Genomic DNA, 25,061 nt, shown 5'->3' on the forward strand with positions numbered 1-25,061 from the left:
TGAAATGCGATACTTGTGGCTACAGATAATATCAGATCACTGAGGTGATTATAGAATAGTTGGACAAGTTCAGACAGTGTTTAACAACAGACTGCCTATGCCACTTAATTTGAGTCTTGGGTAACAGGTCAGTAGTATAGTGTGTGGATTATCCCAAACAAGGAAGAGCAGACAATTGACCCATGTTTAATGAATACCAGTCTCAGAAGTACATCATATTCAAAACATGCATAATTCTTCACTGTATTTTATACTTCACAATCTGATCATTGGATAAATTCCATTAGAGATTATTTATTATCTCTTTTTATTGTTCTGATTAATTTTAATGTTCTTAAAAATATTTTTTCCAACCCAACCCAAAAATCTACTTAATCTACTATTATCTACCCCATAGGTTGCCTTCAAAATGGATATGACCACTGAGGTACTTTGTCATAATGATACAAAACTGTAGAGCCTTGCTGTCAAGGCAAAGAGAGCCAGTACTGAGAAAGGTAGAGTCTGAAGTCTGGAAAAGCAGACATGTTACTATTACAAATGATTGCTGGTTGTGAGAAGGTTTTCTTGACTGGGATTTTCACTGGGTATGTATCTTCTCCATCCTTCTGATCTTTCCACGTTCCCAATCTTTGTGTCTGCCTCAGTGCCCTTTCTCTTTTTCCCATGGCAAAATTATTTCATTCAGTTTATACAATAGGGAAGCAGTCATTATTGTGAATAGAAGCAGCATTTAAAAATGTGCAAAAAAAAATGTGCAAAACTTTGTAAGAGTAATAGGTAGGAAAGCTGTTCCCCACGCGTATGATATAAATCTTTGAGAAGAATGTCTTAGTACTTTACAGCTTGAAGCAAACTATCCTTATCAGCCCCCCCATATCCAGGGGAACCATACGTTCCTATCTTTTTAAAGATATATTAATTTCCTTAGGATCTAGCTGTTATGCCACAGTGTATTTTATAGAAACACAGTATCTCCAACTAACTTTACAATGATAACCAATCATTTCAGGATGTAACTTCTTGTATTGCTACTATGAGGTGATTGGTGCCATGTACTATTGGCATCCCCTATTTCAGTCATACTTTTCCAACTTCTTAATAACATATATTTATCCTTTCCAACACCCAGACTAAGGGTCAACATCAGAGTATCACTGTCTTCATTGATAAATAGAGCTATAAGATTAATGAAGACTGTGATACATTCAATGTTTCTTGATGGTAAAAACACAGAGAATCTATGCATTTGGTAATCGCTTTTGTTTGTGTGTCTGAGAGTGAATAAAGATATGATAGTTATTTGTTCAGTTATCCCTTCACAGTGTCATTCAGTTAATTGTCTGCTTCCCAGAGTTGCCCACAAGCTCCTTGTTCCCATGCTCCACTGCCAGAAGCGTGGGCACCTCTCTACATGGGGACAAACATTTTCAAATTTCCTGTCCAAATAAGAGTTTTGAAACTTCTGACTCCACTTTTCTAATTATTTCTGTCATTAATTTGTCAGAAAAGAAATAAAATTTTCCCACCTGGACATTCTTGCACAGGATCCTGCAAAACAGCTGCAGCGGGATCACTACGGGCTTCAGCAAGATACTTGTGTACCTCCTTGCTCCGCAGAAGCTCGGTTCCAGAACCATCCGCGTAGATGATGAAGAACCTACACAGCCAGCCACTCACATTGGATTGTATTGGGCATAGGAGGCAAGGTGTTGGAACTGGGGGTCTGCAGGGTGGCCTCTGTGAGGAGGGGCCCTGGGCTGCCCTGTGCTGGATACAGATGGTCCCAGCCAGCTCCAACAGACCCCCTGCAGGTCACAGTTGAGCCCCTCAGCCAAGATGGTGGCGTCTCAGGGAAAGTGTGTGTATGAAAGGGCAAAATGCCACACAGGCAGTGACAAGTGAGGAGGAAAAGTATGAGAAACAGTCCTGCAGACACCAAGGTCAGAGAGGGCGGAAGGGGAGGAGGTACTCCTGGTGCCAGAGCAGAGATTCCCCTGCAGCCTGTGGAGGAGACCATGGTGGACCAGGTGTTCCCTTGCAGCCTGTGGACAGGACCATGCCGGTGCAGACAGGTATTCCTGAAGTAACTGCAGCCCGTGGAGAGCCTATGCTGGAGCAAGTTTAAGCAAAAGGACTGCAGCCCATGGGAAGGACCCACCATAGAACAGGGGAAAAGTGTGAGGAGGAAGGAGCAGCAGAGTGGAGTTGTTATGGATCAAATGCAACCTCCCATCCCCTGCACTGCTGGGGTGGGGAGGAGGTAGAGGGGTCACGAATGAGGCAGTGATGTTGAGCCTGAGAAAAAGAGGGGATGGGGGAAGGTGGTTTAGTTTTCGTCTTTGTTTCTCACCATCCAACTCTATTTTAATTGGAAATAAATTAAATTAATTTTCCCCAAATTGAGCGTGTTTTGCCTGTGACAGTAATTGGAAAGTGATCTCCCAGTCTTTATCTTAACCCATGACCTTTTGCATCTTATTTCCCTGCCTTGTCCTGTTGAGGAGGCGGAATGAGAGAGCAGCTGGGTGGGTGTTTGGCAGCTGGCTCACGTCAACCCACCACACTGATCAAATGCAATGTCTTTCAAACTGCATTCTTTTCTAGATGACAAAAATGAAAAAGTACTGGGATGACAGGACAAGAAAATGGAACTCCAGAATGACAGCATCAAATGTGCAAATACAGAGTACTGAACAAAGAAAGTGCAAATCTACAAACCCTGTACAAATACTGTGTAGTGAAGAAAGAAAGTGTAAACCTATGAATCCACTGCAGTTTACCTGGGGACATGCTCATCATAAGTGATAGGTTGGTTAACTTCTGGGAGTGCTGATGCTGAACTCCTGTCTTCCTTGTCATCAGAGCCAATGCTAGGAACACATATGGATGTACTGCCATCAACCATGACCTATAATAGATATTATATAAAATTACTTGAGTTACATGATACATTTAAAACAGTAACATGCTGCTGAACTATAATATGATCTATCCCAGTGAAAGAGACAGAAAATACATATTTCAGGTTGAGCAACCTGGAATTCACAGGAAAAAGAAACAAAGAAGAAAATGGAAAAGTGAAAAAAGCAAACCAAATATTTCTAGAAAGACATGCTATATCATAAATGCTAATATCACATGTTGATATTTAATAAATGCTCAAGGATTGTTAGTTGTCAAATGGGACCATCCATGCTCACATTCCATCTTCAATATATATATCTGCAGGCATCAGTAGGCAAATTCACACAAAAATACTCACTTGCTGGTCAAGCCAGGTAACTGTATACTCAGACAAGTAACGATGTACCTCTGTGAGGTACATATATGTATCTAGGTACCTACACCTACACACAGAGATACACACAAATATATACATAAGTATATATAAATGTCTATATGATAATACATTAGTTAATAATTACAGAGTACATACATATATACTTATATATATGTGTACATATAAATGTGTGTATATATATAAAAATGTGTATATACATACAGGTGTGTGTATATATTCACCTATATACAGGTATATAGGTGAATGTATGTATAAATATATACCCCTATATATACACACATTTACATACGTGTTGACATATGAAGAGATACAAATTATATATACATGCATTATATATATTTATCTATCTACCTATATATATGTGGTGTATACATGCATGTATAAATATATACACAGCTATATACATGTTGATATATGAAGAGATATAGAAACAGATTACATATTTATATCTATCTACCTGTATATAGCTATAGATATATATATGGGTATATATGTATAGAGGTGTCCCATTTAGGCATTTATTCACTTAAAAAATATGGTCTCAGATAATCTGAGTGAATTTCTACAGTATTTCCTTCTTGTGATTATTAACTTACGTCCATTAACATATGCACACAAGGCATAATAATGCCTCTAATTCGTAGTGTAGTCAGTTGAAGGACAGATGCCTTTGGAAGATGCAGTTTAAACCAGAGTGATTCAAAGGGTGGTCCATGAACTGAATCTTACATACCCAGTCCACACCCATTTTGCTGCAGTCTCAGGTGTGACTATAGGACAGAGGAAGAACCAATCCTATTACACCTGTAGCTGGTTGCCATCCCTACCAAGCATTAATCTCACCTTTCTTACTACAGTGTTCCCCCCTCCCCATCCCTTGTGTTCACTGCTCCCACAATAGCTTCAACTGCCCCACAGCCTCCTCAACCTCCTTCCTTCTGTTCCCTAAGTATCAGCTGGGAAAAAGCAGGATGTGCTGATGCTGAAACCAAGCAACTTCTGTGCTGCTCTGAATTGCATTGATTTTGTAGGAACTTGGTATCTTTGAAATTTCTACCCCTCTGTTGATCACTTCAAAATTTGTTTTTGGAGAGATTGACAGATAGCATTGATTTGTATAAGCACTGTTTCTTCAGCCTTGGAAACCAAGTTAAAAACTGTATTTAATGCATATGTCCAGCAGAACCTTGCTGCTGTTTCACAGGAATCTGGGAAAATGGTAATGATTACAATTGCAACAATAGAAGTATACTCTAAAGGTGTCACATTTAGAATTTTTAATTAGAACCTTTAATTAGAAAACAGTATGTAGGTCACAGACACTTAGATGATGTTTCCTGAACTCAAAACTAAGTACTATGAAAAGCCAATATCCTCTCTCATTTTTAATCCTCATTTGCAGAGATAATGTTTTGCTGTAAGACAAATCACTCTAATTAAGGTAACTTTACAGGTGAGGTAAACTCTAGACCATGTGTTTTATTTCAATCTCTCTAAAAAGGGGGAAATACCAAAAAATAGAAATCCGTCACATCCTCAAGAACACTTCAGAGACCTGATTCAGGACCTGTTCCTTCTGACTAGCTAGGCTACTTCAAGTAGTAATAGTGCTACAAGGCTACAAGCTGACTTTGAGAGGTGTTTATAAGGTAAAATTACTTAAAATGCACAAACTTGTTTCCATCTATGTATTTTACCTTGAAAAGATTTCCTTCAGGATCTAGCATCTCACAAATAGTGCTGGAAGTGTGTTTCATAATGTATTTCCCTGCTTGTTTCTCTTCTTTCTTGCTGATGAAATTGTTAACTTCATGGGTATAAACTGCTGAGCAATCTTCATCAATGAAAAGAGAGCCTGTCTTGATTGGTAAAACCTATCACAGTAAGACGGGAAGAGGTTCAGTTCTGAAAGGTGACATCTTCAGTTTAGAGGTACCATGAAAGTAAAGAACAGATGCAAATCAAGAGGAGAGCTCTCAGACCTTTACTACTGGATCATCCAGTTTTGAGGGACTAGAGGGAGAGAAAGAAGGAAGATGAGGTCTAGGAGTCAGGCTGATGTTAGTCTCTGTAATATTTTCTTTAACTTTAGGAATTTTCATCTTGCGATTTAAATATACTATACAGTTGTGAGGAAATATCATAGAATCATAGAATAATTGGAAGAGACCCGTAAGAATCATTGATTCCAACTCCCTGCTCCTAAAACTAAATTATACAACTAAGAGCATCGTCCAGATGCTCCTTGAACTCTGACAGGCTTGGTGCCGTTACCACTTCTCTTGGGGAGCCTGTTCTAGTGACCACCCTCTCAGTGAAGAGCCTTTTCCTAATGTCCAATCTGAACTTCCTCTGGCACAGTTTCACTCCATTTCCTCATGTCCTGTCACTGGTCACCAGAGAGAGGAGATCAGCACATCCCCCTCCGCTGACTCCCTTGAGGAAGTTGTAGACTGTGATTAGGTCACCCCTCAGCCTTCTCTTCTCCAAGGTGAACAAACCGAGTCACCTCAGCCACTCCTCGTAAGTCTTGCCCTTGAGACCTTTCACCATCTTGGTTGCCATCCTCTGGACACACTCTGATAGTTTGATGTCCTTCTTTATATTGAGGCTCCCAAAACTGCACACAGTACAGTGTAGGGTGGGACAATCACCTCCCTCGACCAGCTAGCTATGCTGTGCTTGACGCACCCCAGGACATGGTTGTCCTTTTTTGCCACCAGGGCACACTGTTGATTCATATTCAACTTCCATCCACCCAAACCCCTACATCTCTTTCCACAGGGCTGCTCTCCAGCCTCTCATTCCCCAGTCTGTACATATAAGCAGGATTACCCCATCCCAGGTAGGAGAATCCAGCACTGCTTTTGTTATGTTTCATACAGTTAGTGATTGGCCAGCTCTCTAGTCTATCCTCTTGACCCTTGAGGGAGCCCACAGCTCCTCTTAGCTTAGTATCATTGTCAAACTTATTTAATGTACATCTGATTCCTATGTCCAGATCACTTATAAAAACATTAAAGAGCACTGGCCCTAAAATTGAGCTCTGGGAAACCCCACTGGTGACTGGCTGCCAGCCTGATGTAACCCCACTTACTATAACTCTTTGAGCTCAATCCATCAGCCAATTGCTCATCCAATGTATTATGGACTTGTCTATGTGTGTGCTGGACATTTTGTCCACAAGAATATTGAGAAAGACAGTATCAAAAGCTTTGCTAAAATAAAAAAACCAAAACACATCTACTGGCTTCCCTTGGTCAACTAGATGGGTGACATAATGATAAAAGGAAATTAAGTTAGTTAAGCAGGACTTTCCCCTTGTGAATCTATGCTGGTTATGGCCAATGACTCTATTGTCTCTCAAGTGTTTTTCAACAACTCCCAGAATATCCTTCTCCATAATTTTGCCAGGCACTGAAGTGAGACTGACAGGCCTGTAATTACCAGGGCCTTCCTTCTTACCATTCTCGAAAACTGGGACATTTGCCAGCTTCCAGTCGACTGGGACCTCCAATATCTAACTATTGGCAAAGTATAAAAGAGATGGAATCATAGGACTTGTGAAGATTATGGAGAAGGGAGTTAAAATAGTCAAGGTGAGAGACACTGATGGCAGAGACCTTGGAACACAAAGATACATTTCACTGTCACAAAAATAATTCCCACCTGATATGTTCCCTGTGGCTTTGCTATAATAGATGTCCCATCTCCAAAGATGGTACAACAGGTACCCTCCTCACAATTTGTTATAACAGTAGCAAACTCTGGATTCTCTACTTGCGTACATTTCACCTTCCTTGTGATGGCTTCCAAGGGTTCATCTAAGTATTAATACAGAACAAGAAGACAGGAGCACATGAACATGAAAAGTCTTAGGATTCAATTTGCTTTTTCTCTCATAAGACTGGACCTTTATCTCCTTAGTAAAAGACCCTCATACTTCATAACACCCTTTATCACATCATTTTATGTTAGGTAAACAATATGCAACCTTCAAATTTTTGGACTGTGCACTGAATATAGGAAAATCCAACAGCAGAACATGTGTGTAACCATCTGTGGCTAGTGTGGTGAGGACAGTACTCTAATTTATCAAGTACAGTACTAACCATAATGATCTGGATATTTGTAATATACAAGTTGGACCACTGAAATTTTTTATGCCTGTGATACAAGCTCTAAGATGTGAAGAAATTCCTTTTCAGCAGCAGAAATCAAGGAAAACAAATCAAACTTCCCATGGAGCAGGCAGACCAGTTCGAGGTCATTGTTTTGATTTTTAAAATTCGACAGAGAGATGTTCTACAACCAGAACTTTCTATGGTTTTGAGCACAACATTCCTGACACCCACACAGTAAATACACTTTTCATGTTAATTACAGAACCTATCCAGCAACTGAACTAATCGTACAGAATATACCGACAGCCAGAAGAAACATAGGTGACCATTAGTCCCACTTGTTTCAGGTGAATGTAGTTTCACTTCTACTAGGTGTGGCATTTTCCACAGCTGTATTCAATCACATTTTGAATACCTCCGAGGTTGGTGAGTCCATGGCCTCTCTAGGGAATATGAGGATATCCTGGTTCTCACATACCTAATCAGTTAAGACTCAAATCAGCTTGCTGCTTGTATCAGGGTAGGAAGAGAGTGGACAATGAACTTAGAATTCAGGCACTGTGGTCTCATGGTGAAGGTGCATCATGCAAGTATATACATGGAAAGAAGGAAATTTGCTTGTTTGCTACAATGTAATTTTTGCACTGAATACTGATTAAAAAAAAAACAAAGCAGACAAATTAAGCTTAGAATGCACTGGTGGATTTGTTATCTAGGCTATTGGTATGAGCCTTCTTTAGTATATTTTGACAATTACTTGCTTCACAAGATATACCAGAGATAAGTGCTCCCCTTTTGATTTTACCTGTTTGCTCACTATCCTCTGGTATAAATAGTTCTTCACAGTTTTGATAAAAAGTCGTGATCCTAGTACCATCAGCATGATCTACTATTGTGCTGCCATCCAGCTTCTCAACAATTATCACTTCATCGTCTCGTACAGTCATAACCTGAAAGAATGACGGAATACTCACTTATATTAGCTCTGTGATACTTTTAACAGCAACAACTGTAAAACAAGGCATTATGTACTGAAACTCTGATGAAGCTAGACTACTGCAACTTTATCTACTGCAGAGACAGAGGACTCACATTTTCTTCAAAATCTAAAGCTTTTGTATTAGTAACAGTGTAATAACACAATCTGTAGGATATATGTTCAAAGAACAAATCCTATAACTTATACGATAGCAGCCCTGTCTCTTAGCTTAGTAGCCAGTGCTACAATAACACAAAAGTAGTAATACCGTTCCATCAGCTGGGTCAGTTGCCTGATAGGTTAAAACTGGTTTCAGATCCATTCTCTTTGCTCCCTCAGTGCCCACTCGAATGCCTGATGGAGTTGTTGTTATCCAGGTTCCTGCCTGGTTCTCCTTAGGTTGCTCAGAATTAACCAGACCCTGCACAGTATCTTCAAACAACTCGTCCTTGTTTGGGTGTGATATACTGTTTCTGTCACTGCTTCTTGCTGCAGAAAGAAAAATTTCTGTATCAGACTTGGTATTCTCTAAAGCAAAATACAAAATCAATAAAGTGAAGAGTTTCTGTGAGTATTGGTTTTGACAGCACTGAAAGAAGAACTATTTATCAGGCTGGTGGAAAATTACAAGTGCTGTTACTCAAAGGTGTGCCCTTGAACTAATCTTATTTAATGTGTTCATTAATGACACAGAAAAAGTAAACAGCATGCTAATGACATCTGATTATGGCATGACTTTGGAAGGGAATATCGATGCAGAAGAAAAGCTGAATGGATTACAGGAAAAAAAGCATCCAAAACTGTTTCATGACCTTGAAGATTAAAGTAATAGGAATTTGATACAGCCTATTAGAATTAAATTTAATGAAATGAATGCAATTTGAAAGGAATAAAAATAATTTATGCTTCAGACAAGTTTGTTACAGTAGAAGAAAAGAAAGACCTGGAGGTATTGTCTATACAGAATGACTACAAGTTATCAGTGTGAAAATACGGTGACAGAAAAGGAAAACACAATCCTGTGGTGCACCAGAAGAAAAGGGATGGAGATTCCATTGTGAAAGAGAGATCTTACTAAGAATGTGATAGAGAACTCTGGTCTCCCATATTCAAGAAAAAGAACTTAGGCTATGTGAATGCAAAAGACAACAGCGTAGCCCTGAGAGGAGTATAAAAGGCTTACAGCATATACATCCCAGGGAAAAAAACAAAAAAAGTCTAAAAGAGGTGAAATTTTTCACTATAAATTTGTCAAGAGTAAGCAGTGGAGAGGAAAGGTCAGCGGAAAAAGTGATCACAAATACAGGATAAGGAATAAAGGATATGCACTGGCCACAGATACTGAGATTGAAAATTAGAAGATGGTGTGCCGAGGCAGTTCTCAGACACCCTTCCAGTTATCCTAAGGAATATCCTAAGAACAAGGACTGGACTTGATGACTTGACAGTTTTGTTTTGAGAGATTTTTCTCTTCAGCAATTTTTATTCACATACTTCCAATAAATTATACATTAATATTATGACACGTCATAATTATTCTTTGTGCTAAGGAGCACTGAAAGTGATGCTGGACTACACTCTGAGGTATGAAGTAAACTATTATTTGGTTATTTCTCAGCCAATCAAAATTATGTAAGAATGGTTATATTCCATATATTCCATATTCCACAAGTCCATACAACCAATTAATAATGACCAATAGTAGGTGCCTTGGAATACATACAATGAGAAAGAAAAACATAGTAAGTCCTCTGTGAGAGAAGTATTTCTCAATATCAAGACTAAAAACTGTGTAACACATAAGGATTTAACACTACTGTAGTTACAAGGATTTATTTTAAAATACTTTGTGTTGAATCACTCTGCTATCAATGTAGTTCCTATATACCCTTTTACTTATTAGAATCCTAGCATGTTAGAAGAAAAAAAAATCTGAAGTAGGAGAGAAATTATTTGATATGAAGTTAACAAAGTAGCAGTGTGCAGCATCCGAGTACAGATAAAAATGCTTTTTCACACTGGCAGAATTTTCAGACTGAAGAAATATGCCCTTTATTAGTACCATCAGCCCTTCTAACTTTAAATCTGTCCAAAACACTGGAAATGTTACCTTTCTTAGCGCTGGTCTCAGGCGAAGGCTCTGATTCTTGTAAGAGTTGCACGTTATCTGGAATTGTAGGTCGTGGTAGGAGAGGGCCTGAATCAGGACTCCTACTCACTGTGCCATCAGAAAACAGAATCTGCAAGCAATCAAGGACATACTAGAGATTAAAATCTCTTCAAACACTAACAGCAAGTCTCAAAAGAATGTGTCGCAAATGCAATAGTTACTAGGATATTGTGGGTGATGGGGGGGGAAATTAAAGGACTCAATGAATACAAGAAATAAATAAGCTATCTCAAAAAGAAAGGCCTGCTAATTGCTGCAGTTCACGTGTATTAATTAATTAATGGGGACTCTATTTAGTAACAAATAGGCATTATAACAGTAAATGGTAAAGATTGTTCTTTGACTATTTAAGTGGTATTTTTGTTTCGTAGCAGTGGTAATGCATCTGTATTGCCACATTGATGTGTATTCAGGTATTCAACATGTCTAGGATTGCTGTTAATTTTTTATCCATCAAGACAGCTAACAAAAAGAAGTCATGGTTATTTATCTTATCATAGGTTTCTGAGATCTATTGTCCATTACACTCTTGATATGCATGTTCCCTGTCTGGCAGAGAACAATCATCCCCGAATTAATTTACAAATACAGTACAGATGTTCTAGGGAGAAGACAATACAATGTAGAAAACAAATGGACAACATATAGAAACATCTCAAGAGTTACAGTTACTGTAAGGTAATTAGCTATTTCTTTTTTGAATGTTTATCTACACGCAATATATTCTTTATAAGTCACAAATATTAAGTTAATATAAAGAAGGACGCACTCATAATCTGTTTATACAAAGACTACGGTACAATCATGTTAAGCACATAAGATCTATATTATTCTGTCAGGAGATGCTATGTTGAGAATATATAGACATACAGCAGCTAGTTTCTTTACGTACTTCTGAAATGTATATGTTTCTTGGAAATCTTGGCTAAATGGTTTAAGATGCAATGTAATGAATGAATGTAAAGAGTACTAAGAGTTGTGGTCTACTTAGGAAAAAACTTGAGGAAAATAAGGAATTATTTTGACAGTTTCTGAATGAAAACAGATGATTCCTCTTTCCATCTGTTTGCTAACTACACATAAGTGTCTTAGACTTTAAAAAGACAGTTGCTTGTAGATTGATTACAGTTATCTGCAAAGATGGTACCTAGCCTATAGCACCTAAAAGGAACCAGAATTCTGGGCAATGTAATTACGTGAAAACAAAGAAGGTACTTGGGAATTAGAAGTCTTTTTTATTTAGGATACCTAAAGGTGTCTGCAGGACTGAAGAATAGTTCAGGTCTTTTCTGGATCCCATATGACTGTTTAGGCGACTGAAAAAATATATGGATGCTTTTGTGTTGCCAAAAATACCCAAAGCCTAACTAATGCACACTTCAGATGTTTAAGTCCAGGAATGTTGTTCTCAAAACCATATTCAGCTATTTCCTAATCCCAAAGTTGCCTAAAATCTTCACATGCCTAAAATTTTCAACATCAAAGCTCCCTATGTGCCTTAAGTTCTGATTCTGAACAAAGCCAAGAACATTTTAGTCTTGACATGGCTGCATAACTCAGTGGTTACTTAACTCCTTCATCTACATATTGGCCACTTCTCCATCTCAGTTGGCAAGCACAAGTTCAAGGGTAATCACATACAGAGACTGCATTCAATGAATTCTACTAAACATACCTGGGTAGATCCATCCATCATGTACTTTATGACAGTTCCTTGACTGGTGATGACTCTTGACACCTCTTGTTCTGTTTGCCTTGCCACAGATGTATACAGATGAGAGTTCTTTACCTTTTGGGGATAACTCTGCCTAACCAGAATTTCCAGAGTAGGTTGCTTGGTCTGCTCTCTTTTTGTATCTTCGTGCTTTATTTCACCTTCTGTAACCTTATGTTCCTTCTCTCCACTTTCCATAACCTCTTCTTCCTTTGTTTCATTTGCTTTGGCCTCACCTTTCTCAACTTCCTCTTCCTTGGATTCCTCTGCTTTGGCCTCAGTTTTCTCTACCACCTCTTTCTCAGCTTTAGCTGCAATGGCTTCACCTTTTAAATCTGAAAACAAATTCTGAATTACTTAATACTGTGTAGCACACCTTCAAACAGTGGCAAACACCCAGCATCATGGTGTCTACAGAAGCTATGCAACATTAGGTGAGTAGAACTAACTCTCCTTGGCTTCCTCTGTAATCCACAGAGTAAGGGACAGACTTTTTCAGAGAACAATCAAAGCAGTAATCAACTCAGAAACTCTGCATCCTCCTGTGGAGGTGTCAGTCTTTTGAAATGAAAATAAGGGAAATTTGAAGATGGATTTGTTATGGATGCTGAACATCTAGAAGAACAACATTAGGTGAGAGGAATTTCCTAATTGTCCATAAAGGTGAAAAAAGTTACTGAGTTTCACCAAATTTGAGTTTGTATAGAAACTGAAGTTAGATATTTCGTCCACTTGAACAAAAAAGGTTTTTAAGATTAAATTATGGCAGTGTGCTAATGCGTATAATTATGGCAGTTGTGTCAAGAGAGTACATGCAGGCATACATAATTGCTCTGTTTACCTCAACTATTCAGCATTTCAACTTAAGCTCCTTGCCAAACTAGGTATGTTTGAAAACCCTCTGCATCCTCTTTACTTCATACCCAATTGATTAGAGCACATATACCCTAAACTGGCAAAATCTGCCAAGCTGGCTGCATCTGCAGGGGCATTACTAGCAGAGACAGAGATGTGATCATCCCGCTCTACTCAGTGCTTGTCAGGCCACACTTGGAGTACTGTGTCCAGGTCTGGTTCTCACAATTCAGGATCCATATAGACTGGAGAAGGTCCAAAGGAGGGCCACAGAGATGATCAAAGGCTGGAGAATCTGTCCTATGAGGAAAGACTGAAGGAGTTAGGTCTTCTCCCTAGAGAATGCTCAGGGGAGACCTCATCATAGTCTTAAAGGGTGGCTACAAAGTACCTGTTATCTTCCAGTACTTAAAGGGTGGCTACAAAGAGGACAGAGGCTCTCTCTTCACAAGGAGCCACATGGAGAAGACAAGGGACAATGGGTACAAGTTGCACTGTGAGAGTTTCATATCAATATAAGAAATAAATTTTTTACAGAGAGAACAATCCTGGGACAACCTCCCCAGGGGCATGGTAGAGACCCCATTGCTGGAGGTTTTCAGGATGCGATTGGACAAGGTGCTAGAAAATCTCATCTAGGCTCCCTTTCCCACAAAAGGTTGGACCAGGTGATCTTTTGAGGTCCCTTCCAACCTGGGATGTTCAATGATTCTGTGATTTTGATATGAAAAGGAAGGAGATGTCTGAGGAGAAAAATGAGGGAAGCTTTTACTAGTAATTCAGATCTCTGTGGGAAAAAAAAAACAAACCACAAGACATTCTTCTCTCACATGATTATAAATTTGTGCTGGATGCTTGTGTACCATACTACATTTATTAATGTTACTTAATATAAAATTCTAATTTTTTATTAATTTAAAAAACAGCTAAGTATATATAAAAGGTGTGTTGTTATATTGGTTGCCAGGAAAACAAATGATTCTGCTGTTTTTTATGCAACAGCTCATGCATAGGATGTGTTGGAATTACTGCTAGCACATACTTGGTGTGTGTGATAAATCTGGTTTATTCCTGGATATGGGCACCTCTGCAGTTGTGCTGATCTATTTTCACATACTCAGTATCTCCAATACAGCCTGGGCTGAAGAGATTTGTTGTACATAAGTATTAAATGACATCTGTAGGTGGATGTTTTTAAAATTGACCTGATGACAACAAAATTCAGATTTGTCTGCTTCAAAACCTAACAGCATGACTACAAAACCCCGAGATTTACTACAGTTTACAGTATGCAAAGATGAACCTCATGCTGGTTTTCAAAAACACTGGGAAATGAAACATTGCAGAAGGATATGTCAGGCACGGAAACTTGTAAGTATCTATATAACCTATCAAAGTTTTAAAAAAAATTCAACGATAAGCGCAGAAAGGCTTATTAAGACTGTCTTCTCTATATGCACATGATTGCATAAACTAAAGGACTTACATGAAATTATTTCTGTTTGAAACAGATTGTATCTTTTAGAAAGGCAACAAAACCCGATTGTAAAATATCCAGTAGCAGAGAGTCCATCACAGTGTGGGTTAGTTTTGTTAATCATTCTTACCATTAAAAAATTAGTATAATTTAAATCCAGTATAAAGTACTACTTTTCAGTTTCAAGCTCCTGAAATTTATACCTTTGTATACTATGTTTACAAGCTATTACCAAAATTCGGTTTCCTTGTACTTCCAGACTGGTACCATTCACTCCTTTGACCTTTGTTTTGGTAATTACATTGAGTTGTCTGGTGACATGAGCTCACCATAAAATACATCTTCCAATGCTTTAATCATTCTTGTTACTGTTCCCTCAATCTTTCAAAATATGAACATCTTGTGTTGTGGACTTAAGAACAGTACATACGATTCCAAAGGAAGTGCAAATATAGGTAACATAACAGTCTTCCTGATATCACTCAAGATTCCTTGATATATATGCATTTATGAATTGAGTGTGTTAGTTTTTCTTTAGTATTCCAATATACGTGCATTTTCAAGTGATCATCCAACATGACTCCCAAGTGCTTTTTAGGGTTGCTGCTTCCCTGCCCCAAATCTGTTATGTCCAACAACTTGTAATTCTAGATTTTACATTTTTTTAATTAAAACACATTATTTATGTTGCAAATACTATTAAATAGACATTATGACAGACATCAATTTGAGACATTAAAAATTCATAGTTACATCTAAACCCATCAACGCAATAATAATTTTCTTCTGTAATTTTAAATTCTTTTTAAATTCCTTACTTTGCAGTGGCTCAGAAAACTAACCTCCAAAACTTTCACCAAGGAAAGTTAATACTAGTCCATTGGGACAGGAGATGTTCAAACTTGGGAAAGCAAGAGCATTTGACATCATTTGCATTTGGGAAGCTCCTCCCTCCATTTCCATCTACAGAACAAACCATGAATTAGTTTTATTCCACATTTTGAAAGAATAAAGAAAAAATTAGATACAGATTTCTGTTGTAACAAAACATTAAAAAAAAAGTGTCTTCTACCACGCGTTTTTAACATTTTGAGAGTATGGATTCTGAAGTGGAAACATTAGCTGATTTTCTTTGATTATGCTATCTTCTTTCATTCCTCTTTATTAACACTTGAAGAACAACCCATCCTAACTTTATTCATTTTGCTGAGTCATTATGCTATCTTGTGCACAGTGCCAAGATGAGATGACAATAAATGGATGTGAAGCAGAAAAGCATGAAATAATTCTTGAAGTTGCACATCAGTTATTTTACCTATAATCATCAAAAGAGCACAAAAGTAGAGCAGTACTTCCAGTCTGCTGCAAATACAGCACTGACTTGAGAAGGGGACAGGAAGGAATGTTTGGCAGTCAAAACATGTAACTCTCTTTGTGCTGCTCTGTAGTGGAAACTGTTCTGATGACTAGAAAAGATGAGGTTGATCTAAGGAATGCCTGAAGACCCTGGCACATTTGGGAAAAAATGCAACAACAGACTCCTTAATGTCACCCCCCAAGAAACCTAGGTGACAATTAATTATATATTAATATATATTAATTTATTGACAGCATGGCCATGGAATAAACAATTAATTATACTATGACAGTAAGTCATAAGATGAAAAGAGTTTTGAGTTGCAGACAGAGGTAACAGAGAGAACTTGTCCTGATATTACTCTATATTCTTGATTTTTAGGAATGGAAATATAGGGGAAAATAGGCAGATGTTTTGCCATCTGTTTTTCAGCATAAAGAATGCTGTACATTTTATGGTTACTTTACATAATATTACTGGGTAATTAAGGCTACTTTCAATACCCTAAGATCGTAGTCAGAGTCATGGTGTAGAAGTCACAGAATAGGGCAGAAGTAACCTTCAGTTGTCATATTTCTCCCTGTCTAATGGTAAAAAAATAAAATCAACTATACCTACATTGTTAGAGAAAACTGGTAATGTAATCTATTTTAAAAATTTCCAGGTCTGCATGTTTCCTGGAAATCTGTTCCAGTGCTTGACCTTGGTTAACCTTACTGACACTTTCCTATCAGTTAGCCTGAACCTCTCTTGCAGAAAATTAGTTTACTTCTGATTATTTCTTCTGATTAAATGGGCTAGCTAAGAGATGATGGTGTCCCTTTAACTCTCTACAGAAGGCTATTCTGTCCCTCAACTCTATATCAAACAAACCCAAGCCAAGTCTTTTAATCTTTCCCCACCAGTCAAGTTTTCTAGACATCCGATCTTTCCTGGTACTTTCTTTAAAACTCTCCACTGTGGCCCGTATTATTCTTGCAGTGCAGTATCCTAACTGGACACAATACTTCAACTGAAGCCCTACCAGCCCTACATGGAAAATAACTTCACATATTTAGCAGGATATACTCCTGTTTATTCACCTCAATGTGATCTTTGCCCTTCTCACAGCAAGATGGCATTGTTGACTTATGTATAGCTTGTGATCCATTGCAACTCTCAGACCTTTCTCTGTAGAACTGTTATTGGTAGAACAGTTACCCACTCTGTAGATATATATTGATTATTTATATGTAATTATAGAATGTAGCACTTATTCTTACTGAATTGCATCCTATTTTACAGACCATGTCCAGGTGAATTTGTCAAGTTCACTTTGGATTCTAATCCTGTCCTCCAAAATACCTGCAGACTCACACAGCTAGGTGCTGGGTGCTGTATGCACTAATATGGATACTCTCTATCCAAAGACATACTAAACCAAATAGTAGGAAGCCTTTTGGAATAAAAGGAAGAACTTGGATGTCCTCCAGACAGAATTTTAATGGTAGGGGTATTTGTGCCAAAAATTTGCTGTATGTTATGCTGAGTGCTGTTTGGCAACTCCCTATACCACTTTCCATGCTCATGCTCTTTAAATACCTAGGTAAACTTGTTGAAATTAGGTCAGCGGGACTTTTTGTGGATATGGACAGAATCCATGTTGCAACTAGAGCCACAGCATTACTTCACCCACTGGGTACCACGGAAGCAGCATAGGTACTGTTTAGAGAGTCTTCCAAAGGCTATTCTTACAACTCTCAGTGTGTATTCATTCTTGGCTTTCTTATTACGCTCTCCTCTCATTTGCTTTGTAATGGAAGCTATCTCCTGTTTCTACTAAACCTGCACTGTATTTAACCCTTTATTTCCATATTGCCCATTCTACCTCTTTGAACAGTTCAGCCCAGCTCTGTCAACAGAATTATGATCTCCTTTCAACCTCCCTTGCCAAGAGGACTGAGAAGATAACTCATAAGCCTCTGATGAGGGCAAGAGTGATTTACAGAGAAGTGGCTAAAAGTAACTGGAGTAGACAAAAGACCAGTTTTCCAAGACACAGTTCTGAAAAAAGGTGAACCTTTTCAGGGCAGTGCCCTAGAAAATGGTAACAAGAACTGAAGTAGAGTTTCATGAATGCCTCTGGAATTGGAAGCCACCACAGTTGGACAAACCAATGTTAATTTTCAATGGAGAAATTCTGAGGAATAGGACAAAAGAGAAAACAGTGCAGGAAAAGATCGCAGACCTGGTGCCACTCACATTCTTTACATTATCACTCACCAACCTATGGAAGAAGCAGAACATAAGAGGGAGGAATGACTGGGTTAATGGAAAATAATTGGTCATGAAAAGTATTACAGTAGATTGGACTTACATTTGGCTCAGGGTGAGAACCAAGATATTCTATTAGCAGTTCCTTCTGCATCATTTCAGCCGTACTTGATTAAAGATGGAACCAAGTAGAGGGAAATTTAAAACACTCCACTATATGCTTTAAAGATTTTTGCCATTAGTCTGGAAAGATATTAAGAACCACACCTAACAAGCACATTATCTAGAAATGTTACTCTTTTGTAACTTGATTAGGTCAAAAGGGATAGCTTTTTATCATAACTATCACTAAAGAATTATCCCAGTCAGTATATTTTAGAGCATTAGTGTTACATGAAACTGTTTATGGACCTCATTGCTTTGTGTTCTGATCATGCCTATTTTCAGAAGACTGTCCTTTCCTAAACTGAAGGTGATAATTAATTTGGTTCTCAATACTATTCATGTTCATTTCTGTCCTTCTCTCAGAGTTTGTTTTGTGTTTTAATTGTGTCCATTTCTGGGACAATGCTGGTTGGAGAAAACAATATCAAAAAAGAAAAGAGCTTAAATCATCTCAAAAAGAAAACTCCTGCATCCTCTTCTGCTACCCTGCTAATATCTCCTCCCATATTTCTTTGAGAACTTTTCATGTAACTCATGTAACTTGTACTCTGGCTTACCTGTGAGGTCACTGGATCAAACAAACCTCCTGTGGTTGCCTACAACATTCTGCCAATAGTTAGCTAATGACCTGAAATAATCTAGGTAAGTAATTTTGCAGAGGGGAACTGTGACCCGTTTCTGAACTGATATGGCCTCTCCCACTCACATGTTTTAATGCCAAAAAGCTTCCCAGTGTAACAGGTGTAACTGTAAAGCCAAAACTGACAAAAGTATGTGGACCATGGAAGACACACTGCTCTACATCATAGAGTTGTAAAAGCTAGCTTCATTAATAGCTGCCAATATGTACATCTGAGAACAAGTGGAAGAGTAAAACATATCCTTAGAAGCACCATAAATTGTTAGGAATTTGTTAAGGCACAGGTCAAAACCCTCTAAGAAGAATATATGCTTCTATTACGTAACTTTATGTACTTGAATTTTTTGTTTGTTTCTTTTCTGTGTTCATTGAACAATGTCTATTCTCTCACCTTTCCTCCTTCCTGCTTTACCAGGTCATCAGGTGGTGGAGGGCCTATTTCACTATGGCTTGCTTTTGTAGATGGTAGAGATTTTCCTGCTTTTTGTTTGACAGACTTATCTTTTTTTCCTGAAGCTGATGTAACAGGAGAAATTATGGTTGGAATATGAACAGAAGGGATGTTCAGAATTCTTGCTAGGACAGGATCTGTTTTATCATCTAAGGAAGGGAAAAACAGTATTTTTAATGTAATTAAGTTTCATAAATGTAGATGGCCACATTTTATTTCTTAACAAGATTTTGTACACTAAATTACCTTTGAAATAATAATCTCAGTGGGGCGGTTTATAACTTCAGATAGAGGGACTGAATGAAATTATTTAGAAAATCTTTCCATAGACTGACTACTCCTCAGCCTAAAAGGCATCTTGAAACTATTGTTTACCACAGGTCATCATTTCTCAAAAATAGAAAATACAATTTAAAAAATTCTCTTTTACCCCCAGAATTCTGAGATAGGTGGAGACATTTTTAGTCCAGGAAATTATCACTATTGTTATGCTTTATCATGTGCTGATTCAGCATGGACTGACTCCATCAGTTTCACACTACATAGCTCTATTTTGCTATAATGATTCAGAAAGATTCTGATAATCTAGACTTGTGAAGACTCTCTCAATTCTTAAAGGCCAAGCATTAGGGCAATCTGCTAAGTGTGTTGACAGGAAGTAGTCATGCTGCCTTCCAAAACAGTTTATTGAAAATAAAACTAATACAAACTAAGATTTTCTGTAAAATATTTTTTCGTCATTGAACTGACACTTCTCTTTAATCAGAAAAACCCAGTCAGTTCTAACCTTAATGCTTTTTTGAATGATTTTTTTTTTTCCCCAAACCATCTTGTCTTGCTTGAAGGCAGCCTAGGTCCCAAACCTACAACTCATGAAAAAAACACATTGTTTCCCATCCAGACAATTTAAGCAATTTAATTACTATTTGCTTTGGAAAACCCAGTACCTGAGATAGAGCAAGTTATTATCCACATTTTAACCACACCTATATAGATAAGAATTGAAAACACCAGTGAGCAAAACACGATGATGTCAGAAGCTATCTTTTGAAAACCTATTATTAAATAAATAAAACAAGCTTGATTTGCTTAGTAGTTTCTACAAAGTATGAAGTTTAAAAACAAGTCAGTCATTTCAAGAATGTCTTTAGGAAGACTTTCAAAAATCCCTTTTTTGTGGTGTTGGTAAAATTACATTTTAATTCTGCTTCTTCCAATGAACAAGCTTATTTAATGTGAAAACTGATACATCAGGCAAAGAAAAGTTAAATAATTCCTAGAGAAGTTGCAAGCCACATCACATTCAGACAAAGAACGAAAGAAATGCATCTGGAAGCATGCTAATAGAACCATTCTGGTGTGAGATCATAGCATTTTCTGTAATGCAGATGACGTGTTAGTATATTTTTGGCTGAAAGAGATAAAAGGTAAGCCTAAGTGCTCCTATGTCCACTGTTTCCAGAAAGGTTTTGGCATAGATGGTTTTAGCTCTGCAGATAAGAAAATGCAGAGGCCACCTTAAAAATAAGGCTGCCTGCATGTTCATTTGCTTTTTGGATGCTTCTGGTTTTATGGAAACTGCAAAGGTAACCTAAAATTTTAGAACCTAAGGCTAGAAGAAACTATTAGAACATCTGTTGATAAAGTCCTATTTAAGAGTCCATGGATAATAAGCCTTTTCCACCTCAGTTTTTAAGACTTCAATCTCAGTTTTTGTCTTGGTGTCAGCATTAGGGAAATGCACAGATATCTGAATATATCCATGAAAAGGATATTTCCCTGAAAGGAAATTTAGATTTTTGAAATCCCCATTTTCATTAGCTGATACATGGGAATCTGATGCTTTGTTACGTGACTCTGCCTTCGTGTACTGAAATTTATGCTGCGTGGCTTTTACAGGTTATTAGAAGTCTAATGAAAGATGAACAAATCTGTTTTATTTGTAATATGCTAGACATAAATTCTCAGCTAAGTATATAAAATAGGAAAGTTTAAAATTCTCCACTGAGTCCATCTGATACACATTTATTGACAGCATGGCCATGGAATAAACAAAGTGGTAGTACCCATCTCCAGCTGGATGGTGAGAAGAAACAGCTGACTAATGAACTTCGACAGAGCTAGTGCTCCACAGAGAAGTAGGACAGCCAAAATGAAGGATTCTGAGGCAACTGTCCAATAAAATCTTTAGCGAATGTAATCCATCTTGTCAGGTGAGTATAAATGTCCATGCGAGCACTGCAAACTGGGTATAAGGAAGTTCTTATATATAGTGAGGGGAGCTATACTTCACAGGTACCCATGCTATGAAGTGGAGCATGCTCAGTTTCAGATGACACTACTTTCTGAGTGCTGAATTTAGGAACAGAAGCTGCTATAGGCTCTTGAGCCCTAAGGAAATTTCACCTACTCCTTTACTCTTGTTGCCCTGAAAAATGAGAACACAGTGTATGAGGGTAACAACGAAAAAAGAGTGGACTGTTAAGACTGAGGGAAAGTGTCTTTAGAAATCTTGAGAGATGTGAAATTCCAGAGGACTGTCAGATTAAGGAAGGTTTCCTTCCTCCTGCACACACATACAGATCTCTAGCACTTGGAGTTGTACTCTCATGATTTCATCAAGGCACAAAGAGCAAGTGCAAAGGTTCTATAATACCCAGAGGCAAAAATCCCGCAGGTGCTCAAGCAGTTCACAAAGCTATGAGGAGCTTACTTCTAAGTCTGGTTGTAAGGTGGTCTGAAGTTAGATTTTGGTCATGCCAGAGAAAACAAATAATTCAAAACATAAACAAATACTAACATTCAACTAAGAAATAAAAAAGATGCATAAAGCCAGCAAACAGCCTGAGGCCTTTTGTCATCTTAGCTTCCCTAAAAGGAAGAGAGAAGAGATAAAATGAGAAAAACAATAAGAAAAATGCGAATTAGAGAGGTTCCAGAAAATTACTTCAGTAATGCAAGGAAAATGAGTAATTCACACCCAATTTAATCAATCAGTGGAGAGAAACTGCAGATTGCACAGCATACCATTCTACGGTAGGGACGGATGGCATATGAGAATATTCTGAGACAGAATATTTCTGGTCAGAATTTTTCAGAGCACTTACGATACTAACACCCACAAGAGGAATTAGCCATAAGTAAGTGATTGTAGAAAAACTGCAAACAATCAAAGAATGATAGTCAGCCGTGTTGCACTAAAGCTCAACATGGCAAGGATTATTCTAATGTAGAAGATGATGCTTAGAAATAGGATACATGTGAAAAAGCCTGAACATTACAGCTGACATGTAGGTGTTTAATTAGACATGTCTCTCTTATGCCAAAATACAAGTTTTCACAGGCCACTACATTGTGGATACTCCCTTGGCCCAAGTTTAAAAAGCCCATTTTTAGTAATTAATTTGTAAAACATATTTGAATAATTAAAACTGAGTGTATAGTTGAATGGTTTACCACAGTCCACACAAAGATGCATTCAATTAAATGTTTTCATATTTTAAGAGCTGAAAAATGTTGGGATTATTTTCTGATCAGAGGAGGGTTTTACTTTTATCCGTATGATGGTTTCAGTGGCCTTTCAGATGTAATGGAAACAAAAAGCTCTTGGTAAAAGCAGATGCTATTTTCACTGTGGTTTTGTGAAGCAATTGCTTCCAGTTGGTGAATGTGTTTATTGAAAGACTGAGAGAAATCCCTCATTATGTCTGCACAACTGTAACCTAAAGTCAAAATCCTAACATAAAATGAAAGTTCCATAATCACCTATATAAGTTTACAAAAATATTATTTCTTGGAAAACCAAGAAGACTCCTCAGCAAATCACATTTTCTTTGGCTCAAATTAATTGGCTGATTTTGCTGAGCTACTTAATAACAATACTTGCAAGTTTCTCCTTGCACTGCTCTGTTTTCACAGTAAGTAAAAAAGCATGGAGACCTCCCTCCATTTTGAAATTTGAATCATAGAACATTCTTGACAATGTAATCTCATCTTGAGCCTTGCTGAAAATTCCCCACCATGTAGTAACAGCTGCTGAGAAAGGCAGAATTGCATGCAACAAATTATTGGGTTAAGGAGTGTATGAAGAAAAAAAAAAATTCCCCTATGGTTCTCAAATATCCTCTTCTATTTGCTTACTTTACCTGATGTCTTCCCTGTAGGTCCATAATAGCTCAGGGACAGCTGGATTCCATTTTCCAAGGTGGCTGAAAAAGATCCAAACTTGCTCACAGCTTTCTTTCGATTTTTCAATTTTCCTTTAAAAATATTAGAATGAATTTTAAAGATAGCAAAACATACCAGAACCACCTGCCCTGCAAACCAATGACTGGTGTGAACAGTGGCACCTAATGTGGATGACTAACCTGTAAAATAGATTAATATAGAATGGGGAAAACCATATCATTCCATTCATAAGGTAGTATATAATAATCAGTTTTGCATAATAGAGCTGTTAACTTTAATCTAGAAATTGCATTTGAATTAGTTAGGTGTGTAAAAACAGGTTTAATAGCAACAACTAGCAAAAAGTCTTTGTGAATTTAAACAGAAGAACATAGCTCTTGAGTCAAAAATCCTTGTTTCCATTCCCCACTTGGCTGACAAGAATGCTAAACTGCTCATTTCTATCATGTGGCCTATGCACTAATAAAAGTCACTGTCTCAGATACTGTCACAGGGACCATACCTTGAGGAGAAAGTAAAAGAAAGGAGAAAAAGTTGAGAAATTAGATCCAAAAATATGTCTGGCGTTTGTGAAAGTGGATTGGGAGACAAGCTCACTTAGAGGTGCAAGACAAGATGTCATGTCATGAGTACGTAAACCACATGAACTATGTCAGGTAACACCTCCTAGACAATGACACTGGATCCTACCTTGCCTCTAGTTCAACTCCTACTGCCTTAAAGAAACGTTCTGCTGGTAAGAAGAAATCCTAGGGATTTCCAGGATGGGGAACAGCTTCTTAAAACTGTGAGAAGCAGCAAAGACTGCAAAAGAAGGTTAAGGCAGGCACCCAATACCTAGCCATCTCCCGGTTCTTTCATGAACAAGGCACACGTGCTGAGACCTTTGCTCCTTTTTACTGTCTGTCATTGCAATGTTAATTGGTAACTATCACCTGTAGGATGCTGTGTTGACACTTTGACTGCATTAAAAGCATACCATTGTACCATTCAGACACTGCAAAGTATTAGAGTGGATTGATTCTTCTCTTTTCTACTGCCTTTCTACAAGGTACTCCTGTTTACACAGGAGTAAAGCCTCTCACTCATGCCAGGTGAATACAACTTGCCTCAGAGGCTAACACCCTGGTGACTGAAAGTACCATCTGGCAGACCCCAGAGTGATACGGGACTACTTTCAGAAGGGCAGACAAGAAACATCTCATCTGTGGAAGGGATAAAATTTTCTATTCAAACAACCTACAATTACATCACTGGTGGCAGCCGAAGCCAAGGAGAGCAGCAAGGGCAGGACGTTTTCTAAAGCTAGCTCTAGATTAAAAGAGCTAACACATCTACGAAAAGCTATACTTTTCCAACACTCTTCAGTTCACTGAAAGCAATT

General features: G+C 37.9%; 1 protein-coding gene across 1 annotated transcript in view; it reads right to left on the reverse strand.

Moving 5' to 3' along the window:
- Nucleotides 1-25,061, reverse strand: part of SPAG17 (sperm associated antigen 17) — a gene marked incomplete at its 5' end in the record, with an annotated part of 67,725 nt that overhangs the window by 24,650 nt on the left and 18,014 nt on the right. The window contains 11 exons of the mRNA XM_010297155.1: nt 1,530-1,660; nt 2,784-2,911; nt 5,002-5,178; nt 6,974-7,128; nt 8,234-8,378; nt 8,676-8,896; nt 10,518-10,647; nt 12,253-12,626; nt 15,466-15,586; nt 19,430-19,638; nt 23,635-23,748. Coding sequence (XP_010295457.1) covers nt 1,530-1,660; nt 2,784-2,911; nt 5,002-5,178; nt 6,974-7,128; nt 8,234-8,378; nt 8,676-8,896; nt 10,518-10,647; nt 12,253-12,626; nt 15,466-15,586; nt 19,430-19,638; nt 23,635-23,748 — 1,905 coding nt within the window. The remainder of the gene's footprint in view (nt 1-1,529; nt 1,661-2,783; nt 2,912-5,001; nt 5,179-6,973; nt 7,129-8,233; nt 8,379-8,675; nt 8,897-10,517; nt 10,648-12,252; nt 12,627-15,465; nt 15,587-19,429; nt 19,639-23,634; nt 23,749-25,061) is intronic.

This window comes from Phaethon lepturus, unplaced genomic scaffold, assembly GCF_000687285.1.
Source record: "Phaethon lepturus isolate BGI_N335 unplaced genomic scaffold, ASM68728v1 scaffold7811, whole genome shotgun sequence".
In the NCBI taxonomy this organism is placed as follows: domain Eukaryota; kingdom Metazoa; phylum Chordata; class Aves; order Phaethontiformes; family Phaethontidae; genus Phaethon; species Phaethon lepturus.